The sequence below is a fragment of the Spermophilus citellus genome (genome assembly GCF_964194105.1).
Source record: "Spermophilus citellus genome assembly, contig: SCAFFOLD_130, whole genome shotgun sequence".
NCBI lineage: Eukaryota > Metazoa > Chordata > Mammalia > Rodentia > Sciuridae > Spermophilus > Spermophilus citellus.
In genome coordinates, this window is record NW_027672818.1 from 399,595 (window position 1) to 427,534 (window position 27,940).

Here is a 27,940-nt window from a genome sequence, read left to right on the forward strand (position 1 = left end):
TATCTTAACAGAGATCTTTCTGGGTTTCTTATAATATTTCATGTAGTTTTATTTTGGTGGATTTGATATTATTTTGCATCTTTTATCATCTTTCTACTTTGCTGATCACAAAATTTCTCTTGATTTTCAGTATCTAGCACCATTTCTAAAGAAGATGTGTTTGATTTAAAGGTCACAGCTGAATTAAATGTATTTAATATCTTTGTTTGTGATCAGAAGTGTAACATAGCAGATATTAAAATACATGGTAAGTAATTATTTTTTGATGTGGGTCTTTATATTTCTTTGCATAAGTATCCAGGGAAAATGAGCTTGTGCACAATGGATTTCTTCTGAGCCATATTATGGTTTACTTATGTTGAAGACTTATGCAACCTTTGTAAAGGTGTACTTTCAAATGTTTGAAGTATATTTTTTATGATTCCTTACTGACTTGAGGCATTCCTTATGTACTTAAAAATTTCAGAATATCTGAGGCTTAGTATCTTCTTGGTGTCCATTTTAAAAATAATATCACTTTAGACAGAGAAACGAATATCATAACATTTCACAGACTGAAAAGAATGCCATTAGCATTATTTTCCCTTGTCTTTTGTACACATATAGCATTGGAAAAGTTTCTGAAAGATGTTTTCTGAGTGATTGAGTGATTTCCATTATATTAGTTTGATATAAGAATGGGGTAGCATGTTATTATGGTCCATAGGTTCTGGAGAATTTGCCAAGGTTCTAACTAACTAACTAATACTGGCAGCTTTGAGCAAATTATTTAACTTTTTTATGTCTCAGTTTCTTCTTCTATAGAATGAAGACAGTAATAATTATGCATGGGGTTCTGGTGAGCATTAAAAAAGCTTATGCATTTACAAATGTTTAGAAAAGTGGCTGGTACACAGTAAGCAGTTTTTTAAACAGTTAAAAAAATTAGCACGGTTCAACAGATATCACCATATATCTGTTTTATAGGGAATATAGATGCAGGACAGTTTAAGACACTATGAGACATTTAGACATTATGATGACAGATTTTTTTGAAGAGAAATCTTAGAAGACTGTACTTTAAAAAGTACAGTTTTTGTTTTCATTTCCACAACTTTTATATATGAGATGCATGTAGCATTTAAAGGTTTTGTAAACTTTCTTGGGTGACTCATACATGGAAGTTGATGCTGTTAATATGTTTAGTAATGAGTATTTTTTTATTCATTCTATATCTTGGTAGTATATTATTGAATTAAAATGCCACTGAATTGGTTCATTTAGATGGAGTAAAATGTTTATAAATAATATGTCTCCCTTAGGAATGGATGCCTCTGTATCTGTGAAGCCAAAGCAGACTGATGTGTTTGCCAGACTTCAGAATATCATAGTTACAAATGTTGATTTGCTGTCCATTCACAAAAAGGTAATTAAAAAATAGATTTTTGTATTAAAGTTTAGTTTCTTCTTTGACTTTGGGATGCTAATATTCATAAGTGTATTTAGTATACATTTATTAGTTGTCTGTCACATGTTGGGCATTTTGTTACAGTTGATAACAGTTGGCTTTCATGTTGTATGTATACCAAGCCTTCTGCTATACAGTGATTTGAAAAGTTACTTCTGAACAGTTCAGTAACAGATATTTTCATAATAAGGGCTAGGGGTGTAGTGTAGCTCAGTGACAGAATATTTGTTTAGTATGTCTGAGGCTGTGGGTCGATCTCCAGCTCTACCAAAAAATCAAAAACAAAGAAGATATTTCTATTAATAAAAAAGTGTTTTTTATAGAAATAGGAAAAGCTTTTGCTAAATAAAATGTTTTTCATAAAATTGTTTAGGGTTACATTGATATATTGCTTCTTCATATATCAAGGATTGCATAATAAGGGATAGAGCAATAAGGAATTTGCAGTAATGCCTAGGTATTGCATACTTTTAGGCTGTCTCTATTTTGGGAGATGAAGTCTTCAGATTTCAAATGACTCTGTATCCAGATGCCACAGAAGGAAAGGCTTATGCAGATATGTCTAAAGTGGATGGCAAACTTAGTCTCAAAGTGGGCTGTATTCAAATTGTTTATGTTCATAAATTCTTCATGTCTCTTTTGGTAAGTTTATATGAATTTATTTCTTATTGAGACCTAAATATTTTTTCTATACACCTGAACCTTAGATAGTCAAAATCTTCACTTCTCAGGCTATCTACTAAAAACCCTGATGCCGAACACAATTCTGTAGTTAAGGAGATCTTTTATATAATGTTAACCAAATTGATTTTTAAATCATTGTTTTAAACATAGAAACTGCCATTCTCTAACATTTTAACTACATATTTTAAACATATAGCTACATATTTTAAAAGTATTTTTGTAATTTTTAATTTAGGGCTTTTCAGTGTTACTTGTTTGATGAAATACCTTAGGGTATTTAGCTAGAAGAACTTTCTAATAAAACTCATCAGCTATTTGAAAAACTAATATTGAAACTTACAGATTTTGGTTGTATTTCTGATTAACAAGACCATGAAATTGTTTCATTTTTACTATATCCATGTAAGTGTCATGGACTAAAGAGTTTAAATCTGCCTGTGCATCTTAACAGAGCTGCCGACTACAACTTACCAGTCATGAATTTTCCAAAACATCAAGTTCACTTTTCTAGAAAGTCATTTATTTTGAGCTAGGAAGAAGATATTAAGTTTCTGTTGTATTATCAATGGATAAACATTAAGAATATTGCTTTTCCAGGCTTGTGGCACATCTTTGTAATCCTAGAAACTCAGGAGACAGAGGCAGTAAGATTGCAAATTGAAGGCCAGCCTCAGAAACTTAGTATGACCCTGTCTCAAAATGAAAAAATAAAGCAGGCCAGGGATGTAGCTCAGTGTCCCTGGGTTAAATCCCTAGTATTGGGAGAAAGAAGAAAGTTAAAAGAGTATTGCTTCTAAGAATGATCATTTCTCCATTGGGAAAAATATGTTTTTAGTTGAAATTGAGATGAAATGCTTCTTAATATAAACAAAGAAATTTTGATTCTTATTAATGATTCAGGGTAATACATAATTAACAATGTGTGCTCATGCCTGGTACATTTAAAATAAATTTTAAAGCTGCCAGATCCTTATTTTCTAAGAATAATCTTTATTCCTGTGATCTAGAGTAATAGAATGGAACCCACTTTTGGAGAAATAAGGTGCTTTCTCTCATTCCTTTCATTTAAATTTTGAATTTAACATGACTAACATTTACTAATAAAAAAGATTTTTTGAGAAGTTGGAAAATTTATCATAAAATCAAATAATTTTGAAAAATATAAATGAAAGTTAAAGAACTCTTCTTTCCTGGAGATAACTGTTAATGACTTTATTCTTCTCTGTATACATAGTCACAAGTAACATCTCTTTTATGTTATCTCTTTTGGTTAGTTTTTTTTTTTTTTAAGAGTAAACACTTTCTGAAATTTTTTCTTTAAAAATGAATGTTCATGGCAGGACATAGTGGCACATACCTGTAATCCTAGCGGCTCAGGAAGCAAAGGCAGGAGGATCTTGAGTTTAAAGCCAGCCTTAGCAAAAGCGAGGCGCTAAGCAACTGAGACCCTGTCTCTAATAAAATTCAAAATAGGGCTAGAGGTGTGGCTCAGTGGTGGAGTGCCCCTGAATTCAATCTGTGGTACAAAAAAAAAGTCTTTTTGGGGGAACAATCTGATCATCATTCTTTTCCAACAGAACTTTCTCAACAATTTCCAAACTGCCAAAGAAGCTTTGAGCACAGCCACAGTCCAGGCTGCAGAAAGAGCTGCTTCCAGCATGAAAGACTTGGCTCAAAAGAGTTTCCGCCTTTTGATGGATATCAATTTGAAAGCACCAGTTATCATTATTCCTCAGTCTTCAGTATCACCTAATGCTATTATAGCAGATCTGGGTTTAATCAGAATTGAAAACAAATTTAGCTTGGTTCCTATGGAACATTATTCTCTTCCCCCCATTGTTGATACGATGATTGTCCAGCTCACTCAGTTGAAGCTGTCCAGGTATAAATATATAATCCAATTGTGAATCTTACCTAAGCATAGGATTTTCATAGAATTTTGGCTTCAGGTAAAATGGTCTAATAATTTGTGATCCCAGTCCTTATTTATTTTAACTAAGGAAGCCTGACCATTGATTTTTTTTTTTTTTTGGCCAGTGGCTTATAGTAGTGTGCCTCACAGTCTGTATTTTGTTTTACAGAATTCAGAATATGAATTTTTTTTTATTCTATAGAAGTTACTTATGAAATTACAGTTTACTGGCTGGGCATGGTGGTGCACATGTGTTCTTAGCTACTTGGGAGACTGAGGCAGGAGAATCTCACAAGTTCAAGACCAGCTTGGGCAACATAGCAAGACCTCATCTAAAAAAAATAGAGAAAATATGGCTAATTAGTAATACTTAATTTATTGTTATGGCTTTTCTTCCTTCTTTCTGTTATGGTTTGTCTTCTTTCTTTCCTTCTTTCTTTTTTTCTTTCTTTCTTTCTTTCACACATAGCTATTTCCTTTTCTGTAGGTGGGATAAAACTTCCTAAATTATGATAAGATTTAAGATTTCTTATTCCCAAATCTTGTCACATTTGGTAATTTTGAATGAGGTATCTAAAGGGTTGTTTCTTCTTGATGGGAGAGTATTGGTTGTGTTGAATGGCAACAGTACTTATTTGATTGTGGAAGTAGTTGTTAGCAGATAGGCTAAAAGTGACTATTACCATATGTTCACTTAGTTTAAGCTTTGGTGTGTTTTTCCTTTGATTTTGGAGAATAGCAATAATATATATGGGCTACATATACCGATACTTCCTTTATACTTCAATTTTAGAAGGGTTAAATTTTATTGGTATAACATTGTGCTAGTTGCTATATCAAACAGTCTTTATAAAAGATAGTAATGTAATAAACTATGGAAATCATGTCTTTGAAATCAGTGTTATATAGGCTTTATTTTAGATAACTGCATATAACCTGATTTATTCTGATTTGTTTAAAGAAATACATTTTAAAAGAATTATGGTTCCAGTCTTTAAGTGTTTAGGAAAGGTCTATGTAGAAGCTGTTACACAGTATGAAAGTCCTCATTTAAAAATGTATATTTAAAATATATAATAAATTTTTGTTTTTCTTTCAGAACTATTTTGCAGTCTGGCTTGCCACCATATGACATTGAAATTCTAAAACCAGTCAACATGCTTTTGTCTGTACAACGGAATTTATCAGCAACGTGGTATTTACAGATTCCAGGGATGGAGATAAAAGGAAAACTAAAACCTATGCAGGTTTGTATGTAGTATTAAATATAAAATTGCTAGATAGGCTTTTATCATTGATCATATTGCAGTTCTAGTGTGTATTAAAAAGGAATATTTTGTTAACTGCAAGTGAGGTCATCCTTGTTTCCCACACGTTTCTTTCTTTCTTTTTTTTCTTGTTTGAGTCCGTGTTTATTCCTGTGCCTCTCACGGCCTGTCCCTAGCTTAAATCCCCTCCCTCTCTCTCTCTTTTTTAATTGATTTTTTAAAAAAATAAATGACAGTGGAATGCATTACAATTCTTATTACATGTTTATAGCACAGTTTTTTATATCTCTGGTTGTATATAAAGTATGTTGACACCAATTCGTGTCTTCATACATGTACTCTGAATGATGATGTCTATCACATTCCACCATCCTTACTAATCCTCTGTTCCCTCCCTTTCCCTTCCACCCCTCTGCCCTATGTAGAATTCATCTATTCCTCCCATGCTGTCTCTCCCTACCCCACTATGAGTCCACCTCCTTATATCAGAGAAAACATTCAGCATTTGTTTTTTTGGGGATTGGCTAACTTCACTTAATATTATCTTCTCCAAGGCCATCTATTTACCTGCAAATACCATAATTTTATTCTCTTTTATTGCTGAGTAAAATTCCATTGTGTATATATGCCACATTTTTTTTATCCATTCATCCACTGAAGGGCATCTAGGTTGGCTCCATAGTTTAGCTATTGTGAATTGTGCTGCTATAAACATTGTTGTGGCTGTATCCCTGTAGTATGCTGTTTTTAAGTCTTTTGGGTATAAACCAAAGAGAGGGATAGCTGGGTCAAATGGTGTTTCCATTCCCAGATTTCCAAGGAATTTACATACTGCTTTCCATATTGGCTGCACCAATTTGCAGTCCCACGAGCAATGTATGAGTGTACCTTTTTCCCCACATCCTCGCCAACACTTATTGTTGCTTGTCTTCATAATAGCTGTCATTCTGACTTTCTTTACTTCATTTTAGTTAGATATTTGGTAAAGTCAGCCAAAAGTATAAATCAGACCTATTGGAGTCTACTGAAAATATTAGTCTAAATTTTGGAAAATTTTACTAAAGTCATAACATAGCTAAATTGTAAGAGAGTGCAGAGTGGTGTTCATAAAACACATTCAAAAGCACTTTAGTTGTGTTTTTTTTTTAAAAAAAATTTGATTGGAAATATTTGTACATATTAAGTACAGTGATTTTGTAGTATTTTTATGTGTAAAAACCTCCTTTTAGTAAGAAAAGTGAACATTATGCTGAATAGGCAAGTGTATTTATTTGGTAACCATATAAATGCAGCAGTATTTTTGATGGTAAGTTAGCTGGTTAGGTTCAGCTCACAGAAGTAGGTGAGACTGGTCAAAGGTCATCATGGAAGTATAAGATTTCTGTGATTCTTAGGTGTGAAACAGTTTGAAGCCAAACATCAAAGATTGGGATAAGAGAGTGATTGAACAGTATGCAAATTTAGTAGTTTAGTAGTTTTGATATCTGTGATTACTTTCAAGTTGGTTCTGAGATAACATAGAAAGGGTGAAAGTAGTAAAATTCTACTAGGAAAGAAATTAAAATTGGATCTTGGGGAAATGAAAGTTTCTGTATGTATGTATTGGTCAAAATAGTATATGGAAAGAATTTATTGAATTATGTCTTTTGGGGATATTCTTTGTATAGTTTCTATTTCATAGTATAAGTATCCTCTCTTAGAAGAAAGTAGATTCCAGGACTAATATTTGACCCCTCTTTGCAGAGATTATGTAGTTATAAGTTTACTGAAAGCCAAAGTAAGACCTAAATATCTTATCAGTAGGAGAATCTTTCCCTGTATGCACATTGTAAAGCATATAAAATGAATGACTAAGAACTGCATGAAACAGATGAATACACGTTAAATACAAAAATGAAAAAAAGGAAATTGCAAAATGATAAGATAGTTCTGTATTATTTGAAAATTGCAGCATGGCAATGCCATACATATATGTGTGTGTGTGTGTGTGTGTGTGTGTGTGTATGGGTACATATGACATATATATGTACATATATAGTTTATAAGGCATGCAGTAGTAGTAAATAATTATTTAGCATAGTGTCTTCCCATGGGGATGAAAGTAGAAGGGAGTATAATCTTACAGAGGTACACATGGGACTTCAACTGTATTTTTAAAGGGGATAAAGATCTGAAGGAAATTTAGCAACTTGATAAGATTTGATAAAGCTAGGTGGTAGATACATAGGGATTGATTATAGTGTACTCTGTCTTTTCCTTTGTGCTTGAAATATTCTAAAAGAAACAAAAAAAAGTAGCAGAACATGTTAACATCAAAGTGTGATTATGACTATAACCGAAGTGACCCTTTCTTTTTTTTCTTATTTTTTATTTTTTTGTGGTGCTGGGGATTGAAACCAGAGCCTTGTGCATGGGAGGCAAGCACTCTGAAGCAAGCACAACTGAGCTATATATCCTCAGCCCAAAGATAACCCTTGTTAATGCAACAATGCAGCCACAGCAGATAAGGTTTTCACTGCCTAAATTGTCAGTGATCTAGGTTTCTTTAAATACTCTTTGTTCATGGACTGTATAGTTTTTTCTGTGTTTGAGGAGTAGCTAAGAAAGAGCATTAGGTGACCAATACCAACAGGTTGTTTCCACTGACTTTTCTTAGAGAACTGTAGGGCTACCTTTTATAATTGTAATTTGTACTTACTGAAGGTCAGTCTGACATCTAATACAGTTGTTCATTTTATCCACAGCAAACTGGAAATCCTGAAGTAGCTTCAGGCAGCTGTAATATCTTGATTGGTATCACAAGATATTACATGTAGCAATGTGAAATTGAGAAAATCTTTTTACTTCTTAGTGGGAGCCAAAAACTGAATAGCACTCTCCCTGTATTTGAATTTGAAGGAGAATAAATAATGTAGAAGATGCTGGTACTTGCTGAGAGGAAAGGCTGAATGGAGGTGGGGAGATAGGGAAACAGGAGACAGGGAAAAGGGAGCAAGGCTCAAATCCAGGAATGGAATTTCTGAGGTACCAGTGTCACAACTATTATCTGAGGACTGGGGCTTGCTACAAACAAGTTCTTGACCATTACCTTGTGCTAAAATATCTCTCTATTTTCCATTAAGCAATGAAGTACTAATTTTCCAGGCCATAGAGTTTAACTCTGGGGACAGAGTTTACTGTGGCATTCAGAGGAGAAAGTACTGTGCATGTATGCTTGCTTGTGTAAAATTATGTATGAAAACTTAAAACAAACCTTTTGGACCACTGTGTCTGTAGGGAAAATTTACAAAAGGTGGAAGGATAAGCAGCTTCACAGGAAATACTAATTTAATGAGTCTTAATGGACGTGGAAATTTTGAGCTACTTCCCGTTATTCTGCAACTACCTGTGAGGAAGATACTTTTATTCCTATTTTAAAGAATAAAAGACTTGAATTGAGGAAGCTGAGAATCTTGGCCACAGCAAAACTTGAATCTGGTAAAGCTGATAGGGATCTACCTGACTTGGCAGCTTTGTCCTTTTTTTTTTGGTAGGGGGGGTCACTCATACCCTTTGTAAAGGTAAAAGATTAATAGGATGTTGCCTTCTTGGTGTATGTTTTGGTTTAAAAAAATACTTGTTAGGTGTATTTGTTATTATTCTAGAGGTGTTACTTTTAATAAATTAAATAGATTGTTTTTGTATGTCCAGATGAATGTGTACTGAGAATACAACCACATAACAAGAGAAACTGAACAGGACTCTCCTGACGTTGAATATGGAGGGGAGTAAATAATGCAGAAGAGGGAGCTGGTCCTGGGTGAGAAGAGGGGCAGAATGGAGAGACAGGAATGGGAACAGCTCATGTCTAGGAACAGAGCACCAGAGTCACATGCCAGGCAGGAAGAGTGTGGGAGTGGCAGAGTCAAGGACTGGGCTGTGGGAAGAGGCAAAAGTTTGTTTACACAGAGAGGAAGTCCCATACTAAACAAGATCACATTTTTTTTTTCTGATGTTTGTTCTCACAGCTTCTTGTCTTTCTTTTTAAAACAGATGAGCAGATTTGGGGAGGCCCCAAGTAACTTAGCGAGACCCTGTCTTCAAAAAAGAAAAAAACAAAACAAACAAACAAAAACCCAACAATCTGGGCTTGGTTAAGTGGTTAAGTGCCCCTGTACTAAAAATAATAAATAAATAAATAAATGACATGAACAGTTGTTTAATTTGAGGAACCATACATTGAGATAGACATCATATTCTGGATTTTTTATTACTTTCTGTTAACAAATTATTGGTGGCTTTTAGGTTGCTCTCAGTGAAGATGACTTAACAGTTTTAATGAAAATTTTGCTGGAAAACCTTGGAGAAGCTTCTTCACAGCCAATCCCTACACAATCTGTACAGGAGGCTGTAAGAGTGAGGAAAGATGTTCTGAGTGGTCCTGTCTTCCTCAAAGGTATAAATCCATGAAGATTTTTGCAGTGATTATTGTCCATGTGATATTTATATTTAGTATATTTTAGTTGTCCAGCATAATGTGGTATAAATTGATTCATTATCATATTGTTTACTGTGGAAAATCTGCTAGGGCCAGATTTGCTTCTTTAATCCCCTGGAGAAGGGGGTGTGCCCATTGTATGCTACAGGAGGAAGGGTTATCTGTCCTTGATTGCATGATGCTTATTTGCATATAGTTGTTAGAAGGTGAATTCAGTAGGCACTGAGGTAGTGTATACCTTGAGAGAAAAATCAAAGTGGGCATACAGTGAAGTAAGGTCGGAAAATAATGTAGAGAGAAAAGGCCCTTTGTGTGATATAATTATGCTAACAGGTCAGAACCATGAGAAAGGAATGCATTCTTTCATAGTAACAGCTTTAGATCTGACTTTATGGGAAAATGATATAATCAGATATATCAGAGAATCTTCAGACTACTAAAACTGAACTTTTAAAAGTTACTGAAGCTTTCAAATTCAACCATTTTTAAATGATAATTTTTCTAAAATATGTTTCTTCTTTCTTAAGCACATTACATGAAATATGCTTTTACTTGTTTTTTATTGACAGTCATTGGTATTATTAAATGTTTTATTAAACTGTAAATAGGTTAATATTTAAATGGCTAAAAAGAGATGAAATGCCTCTTGTCTTTAACATGGTCACAGGCTACTCCTTGGACATTTAGAATGCTTTCATACCATCAGCTTACTTGGTAAAGCTGCCACTTAATAGAATTTCACCAGCACTACTTCTTCTATAGAAAGGCCAGGAATACTTTGGAATTACACAAACGTATGATGACAACAGTGTGCAAAATAAGGTTTCTGGTAGACAGTGGTGTTACATAAGCTTGGTGAGGCCAGCATTTCCTCACCAGGTTGGGTTTGTGCTACCATGTAGACAAATGCTAGATGAGCAGGTCATTGTTATAGACCAAAACTATGTAGAGATGAATAAATCGTGACAGGCAGACTTTATGTGATTAATGATCTCATAAGGTTCAGCTGTGATCAAATTTTGTATCTGGTTCTCATTATATGGTTGATGTGGCCCTTGGGAAAATTTGTGAATTCAGGTGGAAGCTGCAAAATAATGAAGATTGGAATATACATTATTTTCAGGAAAAGTAGAGGAAAAAAAACTAGGGTTTCCCATCTTGGGGAAGACTTACATTGTTAAAATTATACAAGAGTGGCCTTTTCTATAGAATGATCGAAAAATTAGAATCAATTTCCAAAAGGATTATAGAATCATATTATAAATTATAAAAAAAAAAGACTAAAATATTTCTCTAAATGTCTTCACTAAATTCCAAAGGCTTCCCCACCTGACATATTTTGCTATTGAGTTGCATTCTATTCTTATAGAGGTAATAGGTAATACAGTTGCATTCTGTTCTTATAGAGGTAATAGGTAATACAGATAAATAAAGATAATGAGAAGAGTGCTTGACTAGCAGAGTATCTTTTGCTCTCTAATACAGGGCAAAAAATCTGGCTTTTCTGTACTCCAACTTCTTAATCACTTGAGAATGGCTTGAATCAGTTAGATAAAAGTGCCTTTATAATTATACCTCTGTTATAAGTCTAACTTTGGAGGGACTTTTTAAAAAGTTGTCTTGATTATTTTGTATGAGATAGTGTCTATTTTTTAAAGCTGTGAATAATTTGTTTCTGCCACTTTGCCCTGTACTAAATATATGGAATAATCCTTGTCATTTTTATTGTCTTATAATATGAGTTAAAGAACATTAGGAAGCTGGATATAAACTAAGAATAATAAATCATTGTCCCAGCTTTTAAATATGTACAAAGCAATATACCTACTTAAAATCTTGCTAGATTTCATATTCATGTTTCTTTTTGTTCTATCAGATCAAGAACATTTGACAGACTTGAAGCCTTTTGTGGGCCAGAATGTTACTCTCCAATATGACTTTCATTTTGAATCTCTCTCCATTGTCCTTTATAACAATGATATCAATCAGGTGTGTATTAAATTTCTGTAGAGAAAAATTATTTGCTTTGTTTTAGAATATTGGCATTTTTAAAAAATATTATTTCTTAGTTTTAGATGGACACATATTTTTATTTATTTTTTATGTGGTACTGAGGATCAAACCCAGTACCCCACAGATGTGAGGCAAGCACTCTATCACTAAGCTACAACCCTAGCCCCTGGCATTTTTTTATATGACCCTTTAAAATTTTTTTAATAGGTCTTCACTGTTTTAGTGTTTATTATGCTAAGGAAAATCATTCAGGATTCATTTCTTCTTAAGTAACATCAGTACCAAAGCACATTTTGCACTGTTGCTAATGGAGGACTTTTATTTATGAGTGATTAATTATACGCTCAATTTTATTACATAGGTTGTGTATTTATTTGTATGTATATAAACCTATTTAATAAAAATAATTTAGTAGTGGCTTTGGAGCCTTAGATGATTATTTTTAAATTCATTATTATCTATGATATAAGCATTAATTATGTTTATATTGAATAGATGTTATATATGGTAGATTTATATTAAGAATACCAATTGGGCTGGGATTGTTGCTCGGCGGTAGAACACTCACTTAGCATGGGCGGGACCCTGGTTCGATTCTCAGACCACATAAAAATAAAGGCATTGAGTTGTGTCCATCTACAAAAAAGATTCTCTCTCTCTTTCTTTAAAAGAAAAAAAAAGGATTCCAATTAAAAAAATGGAAGTCTAGTGCCATAATGATTTGAACTAAATAATATATTGTTGGTATTTTAGAAAGCTATTAATTATATATAGTCTTCTAAAAACATTTTATTATATCAGTTAATTATATCATGTTAATATCCATAATATATGTCATATAATGTATAGGCATTGTATCTGTTGTTAATTTTCATTTTTATACACAAATTCATATTTCATAATGTTTTCTAAAAATTAGATAGTATTCATATATTGTTGCTGTTGAGCTTTGTGCTAATGTCTGTCATTTGTGCAGTAAACTGCCTTCATTTCTAATGTTTAATATTCATGAAAACATCAGTAAATGACCTAGTAGAAAATGGACAGTTAAATGCGGTCTTCATTTCCCTTAAGGATGGTCATCTGCTGGTTCCCCAGCCTTAGAATCTTGCTATCTTCTTTGCTTCTTCTTTGTTCTCTTTTCTTATTCATTTAAACACTGAGTTCTATCAGTTTTTTTTTTGACTGAATGTCGTTCTGTTCTGTCAGTTCTCACATTGCTTTATTTGAGACCCTTAGTGGCTCACACATGTACTGCAGTGGCTTCCTTTCATCCATCCTAGACACTGGTACAAGTTCAGTGTGCTAAGTGAATCCATGGAACCATTTGAGAATTCCCGTTCTACATAGGAACGTTCAGTGTTTATGTATGTGTCCCTTTATGAAAAGGAAAAAAAAAACAAATAACAACAACAACAAAGATACATCCAGTGGGTCCAAATTGTCTATATCAGTAACTGTATTAGGAAACATTATATGTTGTGATCATTATATTGTCACAGGTCATTTCTAACCATAATTACAGAACAGAAGTTTGTGAATTATTTCCATTTTTATAAGTTAAATGTATTAGAAATTTCCCAATAATGATGTCATTCTGACCTACTTGCGTGTAATAAACTGTCTGGAATAGTGAAGGTGTAGAGTAACCAGTGTGCCAAGGATTGCACATCACCAGCATACCTCTCGCCAAGGCCATGGACCCAACTGAGAAGCTGTGACTGTCCTTTACTTCCATGAAGTATTTTTGCTTTTGGCTTCTTAGATGGAATCTGTTCTTTATGAAATCTCATTTTTCTTAGAGTACTTAGACTTTTGTGTTATGGTGGAGTAAGAACTGAGACCCCTTTTCTTATAAATAAAAGTTTAAATCTTTATTGTGAGATTTGAGATCTTAATTAGGCCTCTGTTTTTATTTCTAATTTCATTCCCTAGCATCCTTTAATTGGAATGTTCAAGCCTAATCACTCTACTTGGTGCCCTGAAACGCATCTTGAAACATCAACTGTTTTTACCCAATGTAGAATGTCTTCTACCCTCTTAGCTATTTAATCCCATTTAGCTGCCAATGTGCAGTGAAGTTCTCACTTTCTCCATGAATTTTTCCTATCCCATAATGATCTATTTGACTTTTTAGTATTCATTATATATATTCTTTACCTAGTCACTTAATATTGAATAAATTTGGAATTTATATCCAATATTTGATAATATTGAAATGTGGAAAGATATAAATAATAATAAAATTACTATTTATCACAAGGTATTTTATCATTCACAATTTACAGTTGTGTTTTTGTGATGTTTCTTTAATCTGTAAGCTCATGGAGATCACCTATCAACCTGGTCCTTTCTCATAAACTCCATAGTTCTTATCACTTTTTTTTAAATAAAAGAGCTCTTTAAATATTTAGTAGATCATGTGATTAACTGACACAAATGTTTCATGGTTATTTTTATTTGCATCAGACTGTGTATCAAGTTAATTTTATATATTAACCATTGTTGAATGTCAGTACATACATACATGTATTTACTTGTATACATGTCTATATTCGTAAACATGCATATTATTCTTGGATCCATTTGTGTGTTCCAGCACTAATACTTTTAAAAATCTGTAAAATTTATTTGTTTTTAGGCTCTGAATTAAGAAATATGTTTAAAAATAAGTATGTAATATTTAAAGATAATTTATTTTTTTGCTTGAAAAATACACCACAGGAATCCAAACTCACATTTCATAATGACAGTTTCTGTCTTGGTGAGCTCAGACTGTATCTGGTGGCCTCTGCAGGGAAGATGTTCAAGGATCGTTCAGTGAATGTCAGCCTTAAACTTAAGACATGCACCCTTGATGATCTCAGAGAAGGCATTGAGAGAGCAACATCAAGGTTTGTCAGTCCTGAATTTGCTGTACATTAAGGTTGACTTTGCATTTGGTATTGTTACCAGGCATTTGGGCGTGGGATCATCAAAAGAGATCTCTGTCTTCTGGTCATACTTTGTGATTTGAATTGCATTAAGAAGTAGTGCTAATATCAGATTTAGCTTTATATTTGATTTAATTTAGTTTAAATGAAAGGGAAGTTTATTAGTAAAATGGAGTACCATCTTGAAAATGAGGACTAAGAGAATATGAATTTTAATTGTTAAATCCATATGAGTGATATGTTGGTAACATATTTTCCCAAATTTTCTCCTATAGGCAGTCTTAAAGCTATGGATATATATATATATATATATATATATATATATTGGCCTGTGTCTTTCAAAACAATTCTACAAATTTTGTTTTACTTTTAATAGGAATTGAATCCCTAGAATGATAACATTATCAACGTAGTTTTTGAAAGTTTAACATAGATCAGCCTACTATAAAGAGGAAAAATATCTGACTACAATAGTCTAATTATATTTGTATTCCTTTCTCTAATGTGACACATAATACTTTGTACTTGATTTTTTTTTAATGGATAAAAACCTGTGTTACTAAAGTTGGACTTCACTGAATGCATACTGGATAGTTCTGAGTTCTTTATTTTTCTGAGAAATTAATAAATTAAGAAAGAGTGCTTTTATGAACACAGCTTTTCTAGTTTTTAAATTTCATATCTAGCAGTCCACAACTCTGTAGGTAAGGTTGATAAATGCTACCATCTGTTTGGTAGTCTGGTATTCCTAGACCATGTGAAGATGTGTAAGAACTATTTGTGAAGACACTTAATAAACACTTGCTGATTTGAGTTTCAGTGCATACTTTCAAATAAAAGTGCATAGGATAATCTTTGGAAATAAATTCCTTTAGCAAGATTTTATTTAATAAAATAGAGGTTGTCTTATAAATTTTATGAACCACATTGATATGTTTTGTTAATTGCCTAAATTTGTTTCCAGCAATCATTGCTGTTTATTTTTTTTAATATTTATTTTTTAATTGGACATAATATCTTTATTTTATTCATTTATTTTTATGTGGTGCTGAGGATGGAACCCAGAGCCTCCCATGTGCGGGAGGCAAACACTGTACCTCTGAGCCACAACCCCAGCCCCAATCATTGGTGTTTCTAATATTGCATTCTAATTAAAATATTCTGTTATTGCTTAATCACATAAATCTTACTTTGGGGATTAGGAGACCATGTCTTGGTTGCTGATTAGGTAATTACATACCAGTTAACACTGTCCTGTTTTCTATTCAGATTATAAACTGAAAGGTGAAAGAAAGATCATTAAAATGTATAGGAAAACTTTCATCTTTTTTATTTCAGCAGAACTAAAATAATGAATGGTGTTTGTTTGTTTGTTTCAGGATGATAGACAAAAAGAATGACCAAGATAACAACAGTTCTATGATTTATATAAGTTACAAACAAGACAAAAATGGAAGTCAAATTGAAGCTGTTCTTGACAAGCTATATGTATGTGCCAGTGAGGAGTTTCTGATGACTGTGGCAGATTTCTTTATCAAAGCCATGCCGCAGAATCCTGAAAACATGGCAAAAGAAATACAGATTCCACCAAGACAGACTGCCACAGGAAAAGTCAAGATAGAGAAAGGTTAGCAGAATTTACCTGTTAGAGATGACTACTTGTGCTTTTTAACAAAAGTTACAAACAGAAGAAAAGAGTAGTAGAGAATTTGAGAAAGTAAATTAGACTTTCAAATTTAAACATATTCTACATAAGAGCTTTAGTGAGAAAATATTTTGAAGAGCAAGGTATAGTAGAAATATATTGGACTTTAAAGAATTGTAGCACATTGAAGAGCAATTGAAAAGATAAAATGAGACCTAGCATGACTACCCTATCACCTTTTAATACTTTAAAGTGTCAGAAAATTTACCAGTGTCAGACCTAGATGTATGCTGAAGTCACTTTCAACTCTGTAATTTTTTATATTCTAGCATTACCAAGTAAATCAGTGATTTTCTGTATTCATTTATAATTATTTAAGATCAGGCATTTTTTTCCTCCAGTGCAGCACCCAACAAGATTGGAAAACTAACTTTTATTGGCAAGGTCAAATGTTATTTTTCCATTTACTTTTAATGTTTCTTAAGTTATAATCATTCTTGATATCTCTGTAGTTATTTACATATTAAATTTATTTATTTATTTATTTTTAAGTTGTAATTTGGACACAATACATTTATTTTATTTTTATGTGGTGCTGAAGATCGAACCCAGGGCCTTGCATGTGCTAGATGAGTGCTCTACCACTGAGCCACATCTCTAGCCCCATTAAATATATTTATATTATACATTATATGATACTGATTATATAGTTTGGGATGAAACCAAATGATGACAGTTTAACTGCTTTACCAGCGTCTTTTTTTCCCCTGATAGTTCTTTCTCTAGTTTTCCCCTCCTTGCTGCTTCAGCATAGCATAATACATTATCATATGTGTATACAGGCACATACCTTAATTCTGGCCCAAGAATTTCAAAACACCATTATTCCCAACTAAATCAAATATCAAAGTGAGAATGATCTTTTTTAAACAGGTTTCAAATTATGTTTTCTTGTACAATCAGCATTTGATAATATCATTTAATAATTAGTGTTGATAAACCAATTACTAGTATTAACTTCAACATATCCATCATATTAAGAATATTGAGAACAACTTAGTAACTAGTAGATGATGTGTAGATAAGTGAAAATTTACTTTAAAAAATTTTTGTTCCCTTTTTTGTTTCTTCAGATGATTCTATAAGACCAAATATAACTTTAAAGGCCATGATCACAGATCCGGAAGTGGTGTTTGTTGCCAACCTGACAAAGGCTGATGCTCCTGCTCTGACAGCTTCTTTCCAGTGTAACCTCTCTCTGTCAACATCTGAACTTGAGCAAATAATGGAAGCTTCTGTGAGAGATCTGAAAGTGCTCGCTTGCCCTTTTCTCAGAGAAAAGAGAGGGAAAAACATTACCACAGTAAGAATTGCCTTGGATCATAATTTTGAGAAGGGCAGAATTCTAAGTAGGAGAGCTCTTAAGGACTTTACAGATTATTTACTAAAACCTTGGGGTTTTTCAGATAAGGATACTAAGTTCCAAAGATGTTAAATAACTTAATTATAGCTGCTGGTAATAAAAGTAGGAGTTACCTTCAGACTAGTTTTCTTTATATTATCTTCTATTAAATAGTATTTGAATTGTAGTACACATCAGTATTTTTTGTTTTAGCTATTGTTTTGTTCGCTGTGGTATGCCCAATAAGAGAATGAATGAGTATTTAATCTTGAAATGAAAAATTTACTTGGAGTCAGAGAACCAAAATAGATGGTATTCTTCTGTTATTAAAAGTTAATTTCAGTTATTTTCATATCATTATTGAAAAATATGATTTTAGTTAATTAACACTTAACACCAATTATTTTTTAATGTTAGTGATGATTTTTATGATAAAAGGACCACTGTTATTTGACTCATTGGCAGTGTTAGTTTAAATTTTTAAAAATTTGTGGGCTGAGAGATTTGCATAAAAATATAGTTCTAGGCTTCATCTATACTTTATCATGAAATGTTCTTTGACAGATCATCTTTTGATATATCACAGAAGGCTTATAGTAATCACTTCATTGAAAGCTCATCCTAATTTTTTCAAAATTATTATGCCATAGTAATTACCCCTTTTAGTTTGGGGCAAAATTATTTTGTTTCTTTAATTGTAAATAAGAATATAGACTTCATCATTTTAATCAGTTTCGAAGATTTGAGATTCATTCTAATAAGGACTTTTGGTGGTATTCAAGACTAAATTGTTAATTATCTGAAAATGGTCATGTATCTACCTTACTACAGTTATTAGTTCATTTTTATAGATATCTCAAAAATATATTTTACAGAGGGTCTCAATGAAAATATTTTAGCAAAAGGAAACATTTTAAACTTCTAATAATAAGTTGCATTGTTACTTAACAATTTAGAATGAAAAAAGTTATGAGAACTGTTAAATGTTCTTTAACAATGTTCATAGATTTGTCATAGTTCACAGAAGCCCTCCTACAAAGTTCTTAGTTAATTTGATTTCCTTTTTTGCTTTTAATAGTAAGCTTGAGTAAGAGGTAGCTCTCATAAGGGTCTGTTACACATTTACTGAAACTGTTACTAAGGAAGTGTGAATTTCATTTATTTGTTTCTAGGTCTTACAGCCCTGCTCATTATTTATGGAAAAATGTACATGGGCCTCAGGAAAACAAAACATAAACATTATGGTTAAAGAATTTATAATTAAGGTTAGTACCTATCATGTTCTTTGGGTGTAAATTCTTATTTTTCTAACAATGTTGTATATTTGCAGTTACTTAAAATGGTATCTTTTGATGTCTCTTAACACTACAGCATTATGTTAGTCATCTTGAAAAATTAAAGACCTCTAACATTAAAAGACATTTTCTTTAATGTAAATGTTTATTTTGATTTCCTTTGAAAGGATACTTTTTAATATTTTTTAAAGATCAGAGTGGTTTTCTCAATTATATTTGCATGCATGTGGAGGGGAGAGGAGAAATGGGGAGAAAAAGAGGGAAGAAAGGGTGGTGAGATGAGGTTGCCATTACTTCATTTGAAATAAATTACTTTTAGACTTTTATTTGATGTGAAATTTGAATCAGTTTAATAAGTGAGTGATTAAATGCTTTATTTGACTTACAAAGTATTTGTAATGACAGGTGTGTGCTAGAAATAACTTCTTAGATTTTGCTTTTTTAATTTAAAGGATTGAAAAAATTCTCTATTCTTCAGTGGCATTCAGATTCTTTAAATATGACTTTGTGCCCAGTTACAAATGGAAATTCAGAATGTTTTCTGAAATCCATTTTTCTTTCTTTCCAAAGGATGCAAAAATTAGATAGTTGATGCCAATAATATGTTTTCTCTAGCTGTGAACTTAATGTATTTAAAATTTTAATTAATTTTAATGCTCTATCATATATGTATTAATTCTTCTCATCTGGGAAAGAATCTGTTCTAAATGTTTTTCTGCTTTCCTTTATAAATATCTCACTCATAATTCTTAATACTGTGATGACAATCATGGCTGCTATGTCTCCAAAGGCAAAAGAAGATGAATCTAAAGACATATCTAAGGAAATGGAAAATCTTTGGGATGTCAGATCTATTAGTGATTATAACGCTTGTTTTCTTGGTGTTGACTTCGCAACAGAATTAACCGAAAATTTCAGAGACAGTGAACAACCACGGATAGAGGAAAATTGTGCTATTACTGTGGAATCAGTTCAGATTACCTTAGAATGTGGCCTTGGGCATCGAACAGTACCTTTATTACTGGCAGAGTCTAAGTTTTCAGGCAGTATTAAAAATTGGACTTCTCTGATGGCTGCTGCAGCTGACATGACACTACAGGTATGGATACATCATTTAGAACCTTCAGAGCCAACTTCTTGAAAGTACAATTGTAGAATCAAGAGATGAGATTTTTTGTTGCTATTGTTTATGCATGGTAACAACAAATACATATGAATAGATAATATATTTTTTGTTTATGCATGGTAACAACAAATACATATATGAATAGATAATATATTTTAACATTTAATTTGTATAAATTGATGTATAATTGTATTGTGAGAATTGATTTTAAGAAATCTTTGGCTAAATAATTTGTTTAAGACAATAAAGAAAGAATAAAGGGAAATACACTTGACACTTTTTGTATCTTTCAGTGGGGTTTATAAATGGTTTTTGACATTTTTTTTCTATGCTGGTTACAGAGTTATATAATTAAAGTTGAAAGACTAACTTATAATTCTGACTTTTCAGGTTCACTATTACAATGAAATCCATGCTGTGTGGGAGCCACTGATTGAGAGAGTGGAGGAGAAGCGACAATGGAATTTAAAGGTTAATGTAAGGAAACCATAAAATATTTTTGTATAGAGTGATACTCTGTATATTTATTAATATTTTTTAGTTCAGGGATTTGCAAGATGGAGTCCAGGATCCTTGAAGCCATTTCAAGGGGTCCATGTGATTAAAACTCTTTTCATGGTAATACTCAGTCATAACATATCATTTTTGTCTTCATTCTCTCATGAATGAACTATGGAGTTTCCAAGGGACTTCTTGAATACAATATTGAGCCAGATTGAGTACAATAGAAATCAGAGTTCATCTCTTAAGGCAGGTGCTGAAGAGATTTGTAAATGCCCCATTTCTCACTATTTATATATTGTATATAGTTATTTTTCATTAAATAACTTAAATATAACATTTTCAAATGTGTATTAAAATCCTATATTTTCATTTTGAATAGTGTGGATATAGGTAGATGTAACTCAGATAAATTTAGAAGCTCTTTGAGATATTCAGTGATTTTTAAGAGACAGACCAAAAAAGTGGAGAGAGAATTTTATTATTATTTATGAACAAGTCTTTTGTATTACTTCTTTATGGTATTACTTGAGAGCACTTCAGAAGCCTATATACCAAAGCACAATTTCTAGAATAACGGGAAGGTGTTATATACTCTGAATAAATTGTCAATGCATACCTCCTAGGAAGCCTCCTGACTGAGGAGTTGTGCACTGAAACTGGCATAGCCAATTCTTTTCTTAAAGTTGAGAACTCACTTAACTTGTGATCCCAGTTTTCTTTGAATGAAGTAGAAGTGGTATTTGTCTCTCTGATGTAAAGAGGCTAACAAAGAATGTTTTACAGCTTTTTGAAATGTTATTAGAATAAAAACATGATTGTGATACTGCAACAGGTTGAATCTGATGGCTGGTTGAAAGCTAGTATTACTTTTGTATATGTGTTAATTGTAGAAAACAGAAGGAAAAAACTTATTTCCAGATGATACCACCATATAAGGACTAATGTAGACTTTGGGGCTGTCTTAGGTTGCTAATCAACTCATAATCATCACTTAGGCCACACTAAGTAATTAGTTGTACTCTGGGAGATCCACAGGAGGCAAGTCTAGTAGCTGACTTTGAGTGTTTCATGTTATGGTTCTAAAAAGCATCTTCCCATGGATTATGCACTGAAAGAAAGATTTCTCATCTGCACTAAGTCAGTGGGAAGCTCTGAATATTTTTGAAAAATGAGACTTGAAAAGCCTTAATGTAAAGCAACCAATTTAGAAGAATTTAATACTATATTTTAATTTTATTATTGACTGATAACTTAAATTTGTTATGTTGTTTAATTATAGGTAAAGAAGAACCCAATACAGGATAAAAGTTTGATGCCAGGAGATGATTTTATTCCTGAGCCATAAATGGCAATTCATATTTCTTCAGGAGATACAATGAATATAACAATATCCAAAAGTTGTCTTAGTGGTTTCAACAATTTAGCAAAAGTATGTTTGATTCTTGTTTGGAATATATTAAATAGAATTTGAGAATGAAACATGTATGGATATTTTTTGTCATCAAAATTAGTTAAAAAATGTGTAGTAGTGGTAAAATGTTTGAAAGAAATATACATATTGTAAAAATGATGATGATTTATTCCTTTTCAGGGTTTTTCACAGGGTGCTGCTTCTACTTTTGACTACTCCTTAAAAGACAGGGCTCCTTTTATGGTAAAAAATGCTGTAGGTGTTCCCATTAAGGTGCAACCAAATCGTAATCTCAGAGTGATGGGCCCCCCTGAGAAAAGTGGCATTTATGATGTGGATGCTGGTCAGAACTTGGAGCTGGAATATGCCAGCATGGAACCTTTACATCAAGGGAAAGTGTGTGTACTCAACCGTCAAGAAAGCTCCTTCTTCACACTGACCTTTGGTATGCTAGTTATTTTAAGAGTGTCTTAGGAATTGCTGTGGGCTTATTTTTGATAAGAGATAAAGAAACATTTTGCACCAGATATCTTGGGAGACAACGTTTCTAAAGGCTTAGAGTAAATAATTAATAAACTAATGTCTTATTTTCTTCTAAACTTGAAAAAGATTAAACTCAAGAAATACTTTGCAAAACTAGATTATTTCAATGTTCTTTAGTAATACAACTTATAGTATGCTTCAAAAAGAATAAGATTTCAATGAGAGAAAATAATGATATTCCGAAGTCCTAAAATATTGACAGTAATTACTACTTTCTCAAATTCTATAAAATATTCATCATTATTTTGAGGTGCTGATGATTATTAATGAGTAAATATTTGTACTTATTTTCACTTATGCTCTGTCTTAGTACCGCATGGATACACAGAAGTTGGAAACATCCCTGTTGCCAGACCTGGACGGCGATTGTACAATGTACGGAATCCCAATGCCAGTCATTCTGATTCAGTCTTGGTACAGATTGATGCAACTGAAGGGAATAAAGTAATTACCCTGCGTTCTCCCCTGCAGGTAATGCTTTAGAGTGAATTGTGTCACTTTCTCTAAAGCAGAAAATATTGTTTAGCCGAATAGAAGAATATATAGTAGAACTTCATTATAGTGCACTGAAAAGGCTCCTACTCTATAACTTGATTTTGTATTATTCTTTATTTTAAATGTCTGATACATTTGTTATCTTCTGCTTTTAAATTAATGAAATTGTTTTGTATTCTTTTAAAAATTCAGAACTGAGGAATATTGTAATTATCGTTAGTTGTAGAATAGGATAATAGTTCATTCTCTTTGTACAATATTTGGAATCACATTTTTCAAGTGCATATGAAGAAATATTGAAATTATCTACTTTCCTGAAAAGAATTTAGCATTTTAATCTATAAATATTTTCTACTTTTAAGGCTTTATTAAACATTTTTCTTCTTTTGCACATTATTATAGATTTTGGAATCTGATCAATATATGATCAGCAAAAGGACATTTCTTCATTTCTATAACATCAGATAAAAATTGAAAAGATTTCAAATTTTGGCAATTAATCTCTCTTTATTATTGATTCCAGCAAATATACTGTAGTCAAGAATAGACTTATACTGTACTTCTCAAATAGCTTTTGCTCTTCTATTTAGTTTAGTCATATGATGCATACATAAATGGTTGTAATGGAGAAAATCTGACTGAAATTGTCAAAGAGCAATGCATATTTGAAAGATAGTATGATAAACTAAAATAAACATAAGCATGTAATTATAGGAGTATGTGAATATCTTAATTTTTATTTAGATCTCAAGTTTAATATACATAAATTGTACTTATCTATCCTAAAATTTTCAATTACAAATGAAAATTCCAATATTGGGTTTGAAAACTTCTAGACCTAAAAGTAATTATGTGCAGCTTTTTAATTTGTTTATCCTTTTTAAACTATTGTATGTCCTTTTGTCTAACAGATTAAAAACCATTTCTCTGTTGCATTTATCATCTATAAATTTGTCAAGAATATTAAGCTGTTGGAGCGCATTGGAATAGCAAGACCTGAAGAGGAGTTCCATGTTCCTTTAAATTCATATAGGTAGATATTTCATTGAATATATAAAGCTTTAAAAACTTTATAATATATATTTTGAAGTTTATGTTTTGTTTTTTTTTTTGTTTTGTTTTGGTTTTTGGTTTTTGGTATGGGTTATTAAACCCAGAGGTGCTTTACTGCTTAAATACATCCCCAGTCCTTTTTATTTCTTTTTTTATTGTGGGGCAGAGTCTCACTAAATTGCTGAGTCTGGCCTTGACCTTGTGATAATCCTCCTTACCCTCCAGAGTCTCTGGGATTACAAGCATACACCATTGTGCCTGGCTAGGCATCTTTTTTCTGGAAAAAATAACCTTATATTTTTATAATGTAAGAGCTATAAAAGCAGTTTTAGGTTTAAGACAGTTTATATTATTAATGAACTTGCAAGATGAAATGCCTTCTTTTTATATATATTTGATGTTTTAGAATTATCTGAGATCTATATTTATCTGACTGCCTTTGTATTTGAAATGAAAAAAAAATTTTACATTGCCCTTGTTTACAGAGTGCTTTTTCCCAGAAAGTGCCTCTGTGAGTTAGACGTGTGACTGTGGGCAAGTTTCCCAACCTTTCTTAGCTAAGACTTCCTTCCTAACCTGTAAAGAGAAGAATAATAGTACCTATTTTGTAGAGTAATCAAGAAGATTTAATGAGATTATTTTTCTTATATCTCAATCAAAACTTTTTCTTCCCTGGTTTCTTTTTCTGCAGATGTCAATTGTTTATTCAACCAGCTGGAATCTTAGAGCATCAGTACAAAGAATCTACCACTTATATTTCCTGGAAAGAAGAACTTCACAGAAGCAGGGAAGTAAGATGCAGGTTGCAGTGTCCATCAGTGGAAGTCAACTTCCTGCCTCTCATAGTGAATACAGTTGCTGTGCCTGATGAATTAAGCTATATCAGCACACATGGGGAAGATTGGGATCCAGCTTACATTATTCATCTTTACCCTCCTCTCACTCTGCGGAATCTTCTCCCCTATTCTTTAAGATATTTACTTGAGGTATATTTCTTGTTTAGCTTTTATTATTGTATAAAATGAACTCTAGTTTTGTTTTATAGCATTTTTAGTTGAAGTCCGTGTTTTATATAGCATAGTTGATAATGCTTTAATAATATTAATGATAGCAAAAAGCAGCATAGCATTCATATGTCAGGAGTTGTATTGTGTACTTTACATGTATTGGCATGTTCAGTCTTTACAGTAACTTTTTGTAGTAGATACTGATGAGGAAACTGAGTTACGGAGAGGTTAAATGATTGGCCCACCAACCCATATCCACTTAGTATTTGAGCCAGGATTTAAACCTAGGCACTTTAGTTCCTCAATCCCTAATACTTGTCCTTACTACATCTGTCAGAACCATAGTCATCTTTTCATTCATTAAGTAAAATTTTATTATCTAAAGGGGTGAAAAAGTCAATGAGAAAATACTTCATCTTAAAGTTTTTATTTAAAAGAGTTAATATTATGATTATTTGTTCTACAGTTCTAATGAAAACAAAAATAATTACTGCCTTAAATAATAAGAAATATTTTTCCCTAGTAGTGGGGTATGATAAATACTTTCGAATTTGTACATGCTATGATATTTTAAAGTCATAGTGTATGGAACCTCAATCTTTTTTTAATCTAACAATGAGCTATTCCTGAGTTGTGCAGACAAAAAAATAATTAAATGAACTAAATAGTATTTATACAAAAGACAGTTTTAGTAAGAAACCCTGATTTATATTTTGCTATCATTTATTTTGAAAAAATTACACCATAGATAATTTGTCAGAGTAGTTCAATATCACTTTCCATATTCCATCCTTATGGAACCATCAGGTGTGGTATTTAAATAGAGGATGAAACTGAAGCCCAGGCACTTAAGTGGCTTATTTAATGATGTAGCTCTGGTGGACAATAGCCAGGATTTCTGAATCTAGCCCAGGATTCTTGACATAGATATGAATATTTTATCAAAACTTATGATTGTTTGCCTATTAATGGCCAAAAGACAGTGCTGCTTGTGGCTATGGCATAGTGTTTTCTTTTTTGTCCTTAATGATTACTGGGTTGTCATAATATTTGAACAATGTTCTTGTTTGAAGAGTTGGTAGTTAATTTAGCATTTGTGTAAAACATGGATTTTGCTATTTCAAAAGTTTCAAAAATTGCTGAGCAAATTTTTTTGTGTGTTTATTTTTAGGGAACAGCAGAAACTCATGAACTAACAGAAGGCAGTACTGCTGATGTTTTACATTCACAAATCAGTGGAGAGATCATGGAATTAGTCCTGGTGAAATACCTGGGCAAAAACTGGAATGGACATTTCCGCATATGTGATACACTTCCCGAATTCTTTGTTGTGTGCTTTTCTTACGACTCCACAGATGTGATGACAGTTGATCTGTCCATACATGTCAGGCGAATTGGCAGCCGATTGGTGCTCTCTGTGTTTAGTCCCTATTGGTTGATCAACAAGACTTCTCGTGTTCTTCAGTATCGTTCAGAAGATATTCACGTGAAACATCCAGCTGATTTTAGGGACATTATTTTATTCTCTTTTAAGAAGAAGAACATTTTTAGTAAAAACAAGGTATGTTTCTGTTCATAAAGCAATTTAAATAGGAGAATCTCTTCTCTAGAAACTTGGGAACCTGACACTATGCTTCCCTGTTTATTTAAGTACCATTGGTATGAATTAAGTCCAGTGGGACTTTAAGGAGTGCAAAATCAAGTGGGATGGCAGGAACAACATCAGTTTGCTAAGACTCAGTTGCTCTTTCTCTCCTATCTGTAGCATTACTTCTGTTCTTAAATTCATGACAGATAAAATAGTTTTATTTCATATACTTTCCTGGTGATAAGGCATTTCTAAAGATACGGTGACTGAATTTACTTATATTAGCTGAGTCTTCGGTGGGCAAAGCATTAAGCCAGGGAAGAGAAGCCTAAAGCTTGAGCCTGATATTTTATGTCCTGGTCCCTTCTTTCCTCTTCAGATGCACATCTGCCTTCTTTACTTTCCCATGTGCTCACTTCTAGGCTTTTGCATATGCCTCACCTTCTGCCTAGACAGCCTCTTCCCCTACCCTTTTCCTGTTTCCCTCATCTTTCCTGGTTATCTATAGTTTGACCTTTGGCATTCTGCTTAGGCCTGATATGTGTGAAGATTTTCTGACTATTTTAAATAAATCTGGACATACCACTCATGTTCTCTCAGAATAGTTCTCAAATTTCAGTGTACATTAGAATGGGCTTTTAAAGCTATTTACTGAATTATGTCCCCAAAAGTGAGTTTGATTCAGTCTTTCTGAGTAGGGCCTGAGAGACCACATCCTTAATAAATACTTTGGTGATGCTGATGCTGCTGGTCTGAGGACCACTTTGAGATCCACTGTTTTGGAGTGGTGCTTATCTGTTTATGTGTCTGGCCTCTGGTTATCCTCAGTTTTTTTTTTTAATAATCTAGTTGGGTAGATATGGGTGAGACTAAATCTGGTGCACAGGTATGTCTTCTTCTGTAAGACATTTTCTAAATCCTAGCGTCATTATCTTCTCCTTGATAGCATTTTGTACCTTTTGTATGGCTCTTGTCACATTGAGTCTTACATCATAATTACTAGTGTGTATTTCTTGTTCTCTGTTTGGTCCAGTTGCTCATTGAAGACAGGAACTGGGTCCTCCTTTCTCCCATTCTTACTTTCACAATACCTTTCATTTAGTGCCTGCTGAATAGTATTAAAGATGAATTCTCAGA

At 32.5% G+C, this 27,940-nt stretch overlaps 1 protein-coding gene across 1 annotated transcript in view; it reads left to right on the top strand.

Moving 5' to 3' along the window:
• LOC308640559 (intermembrane lipid transfer protein VPS13C-like) overlaps nucleotides 1-27,940 on the top strand; it is a gene marked incomplete at its 5' end in the record, with an annotated part of 103,313 nt that overhangs the window by 43,497 nt on the left and 31,876 nt on the right. Inside the window, 20 exon segments of the mRNA XM_081312422.1 lie at nucleotides 131-247; nucleotides 1,302-1,405; nucleotides 1,922-2,089; nucleotides 3,709-4,013; nucleotides 5,143-5,290; nucleotides 9,596-9,746; nucleotides 11,665-11,777; nucleotides 14,526-14,695; nucleotides 16,114-16,361; nucleotides 17,513-17,742; nucleotides 18,954-19,050; nucleotides 19,814-20,175; nucleotides 20,593-20,679; nucleotides 21,986-22,048; nucleotides 22,052-22,135; nucleotides 22,298-22,562; nucleotides 22,971-23,131; nucleotides 24,067-24,188; nucleotides 24,900-25,194; nucleotides 26,387-26,776. Coding sequence (XP_081168548.1) covers nucleotides 131-247; nucleotides 1,302-1,405; nucleotides 1,922-2,089; nucleotides 3,709-4,013; nucleotides 5,143-5,290; nucleotides 9,596-9,746; nucleotides 11,665-11,777; nucleotides 14,526-14,695; nucleotides 16,114-16,361; nucleotides 17,513-17,742; nucleotides 18,954-19,050; nucleotides 19,814-20,175; nucleotides 20,593-20,679; nucleotides 21,986-22,048; nucleotides 22,052-22,135; nucleotides 22,298-22,562; nucleotides 22,971-23,131; nucleotides 24,067-24,188; nucleotides 24,900-25,194; nucleotides 26,387-26,776 — 3,680 coding nt within the window.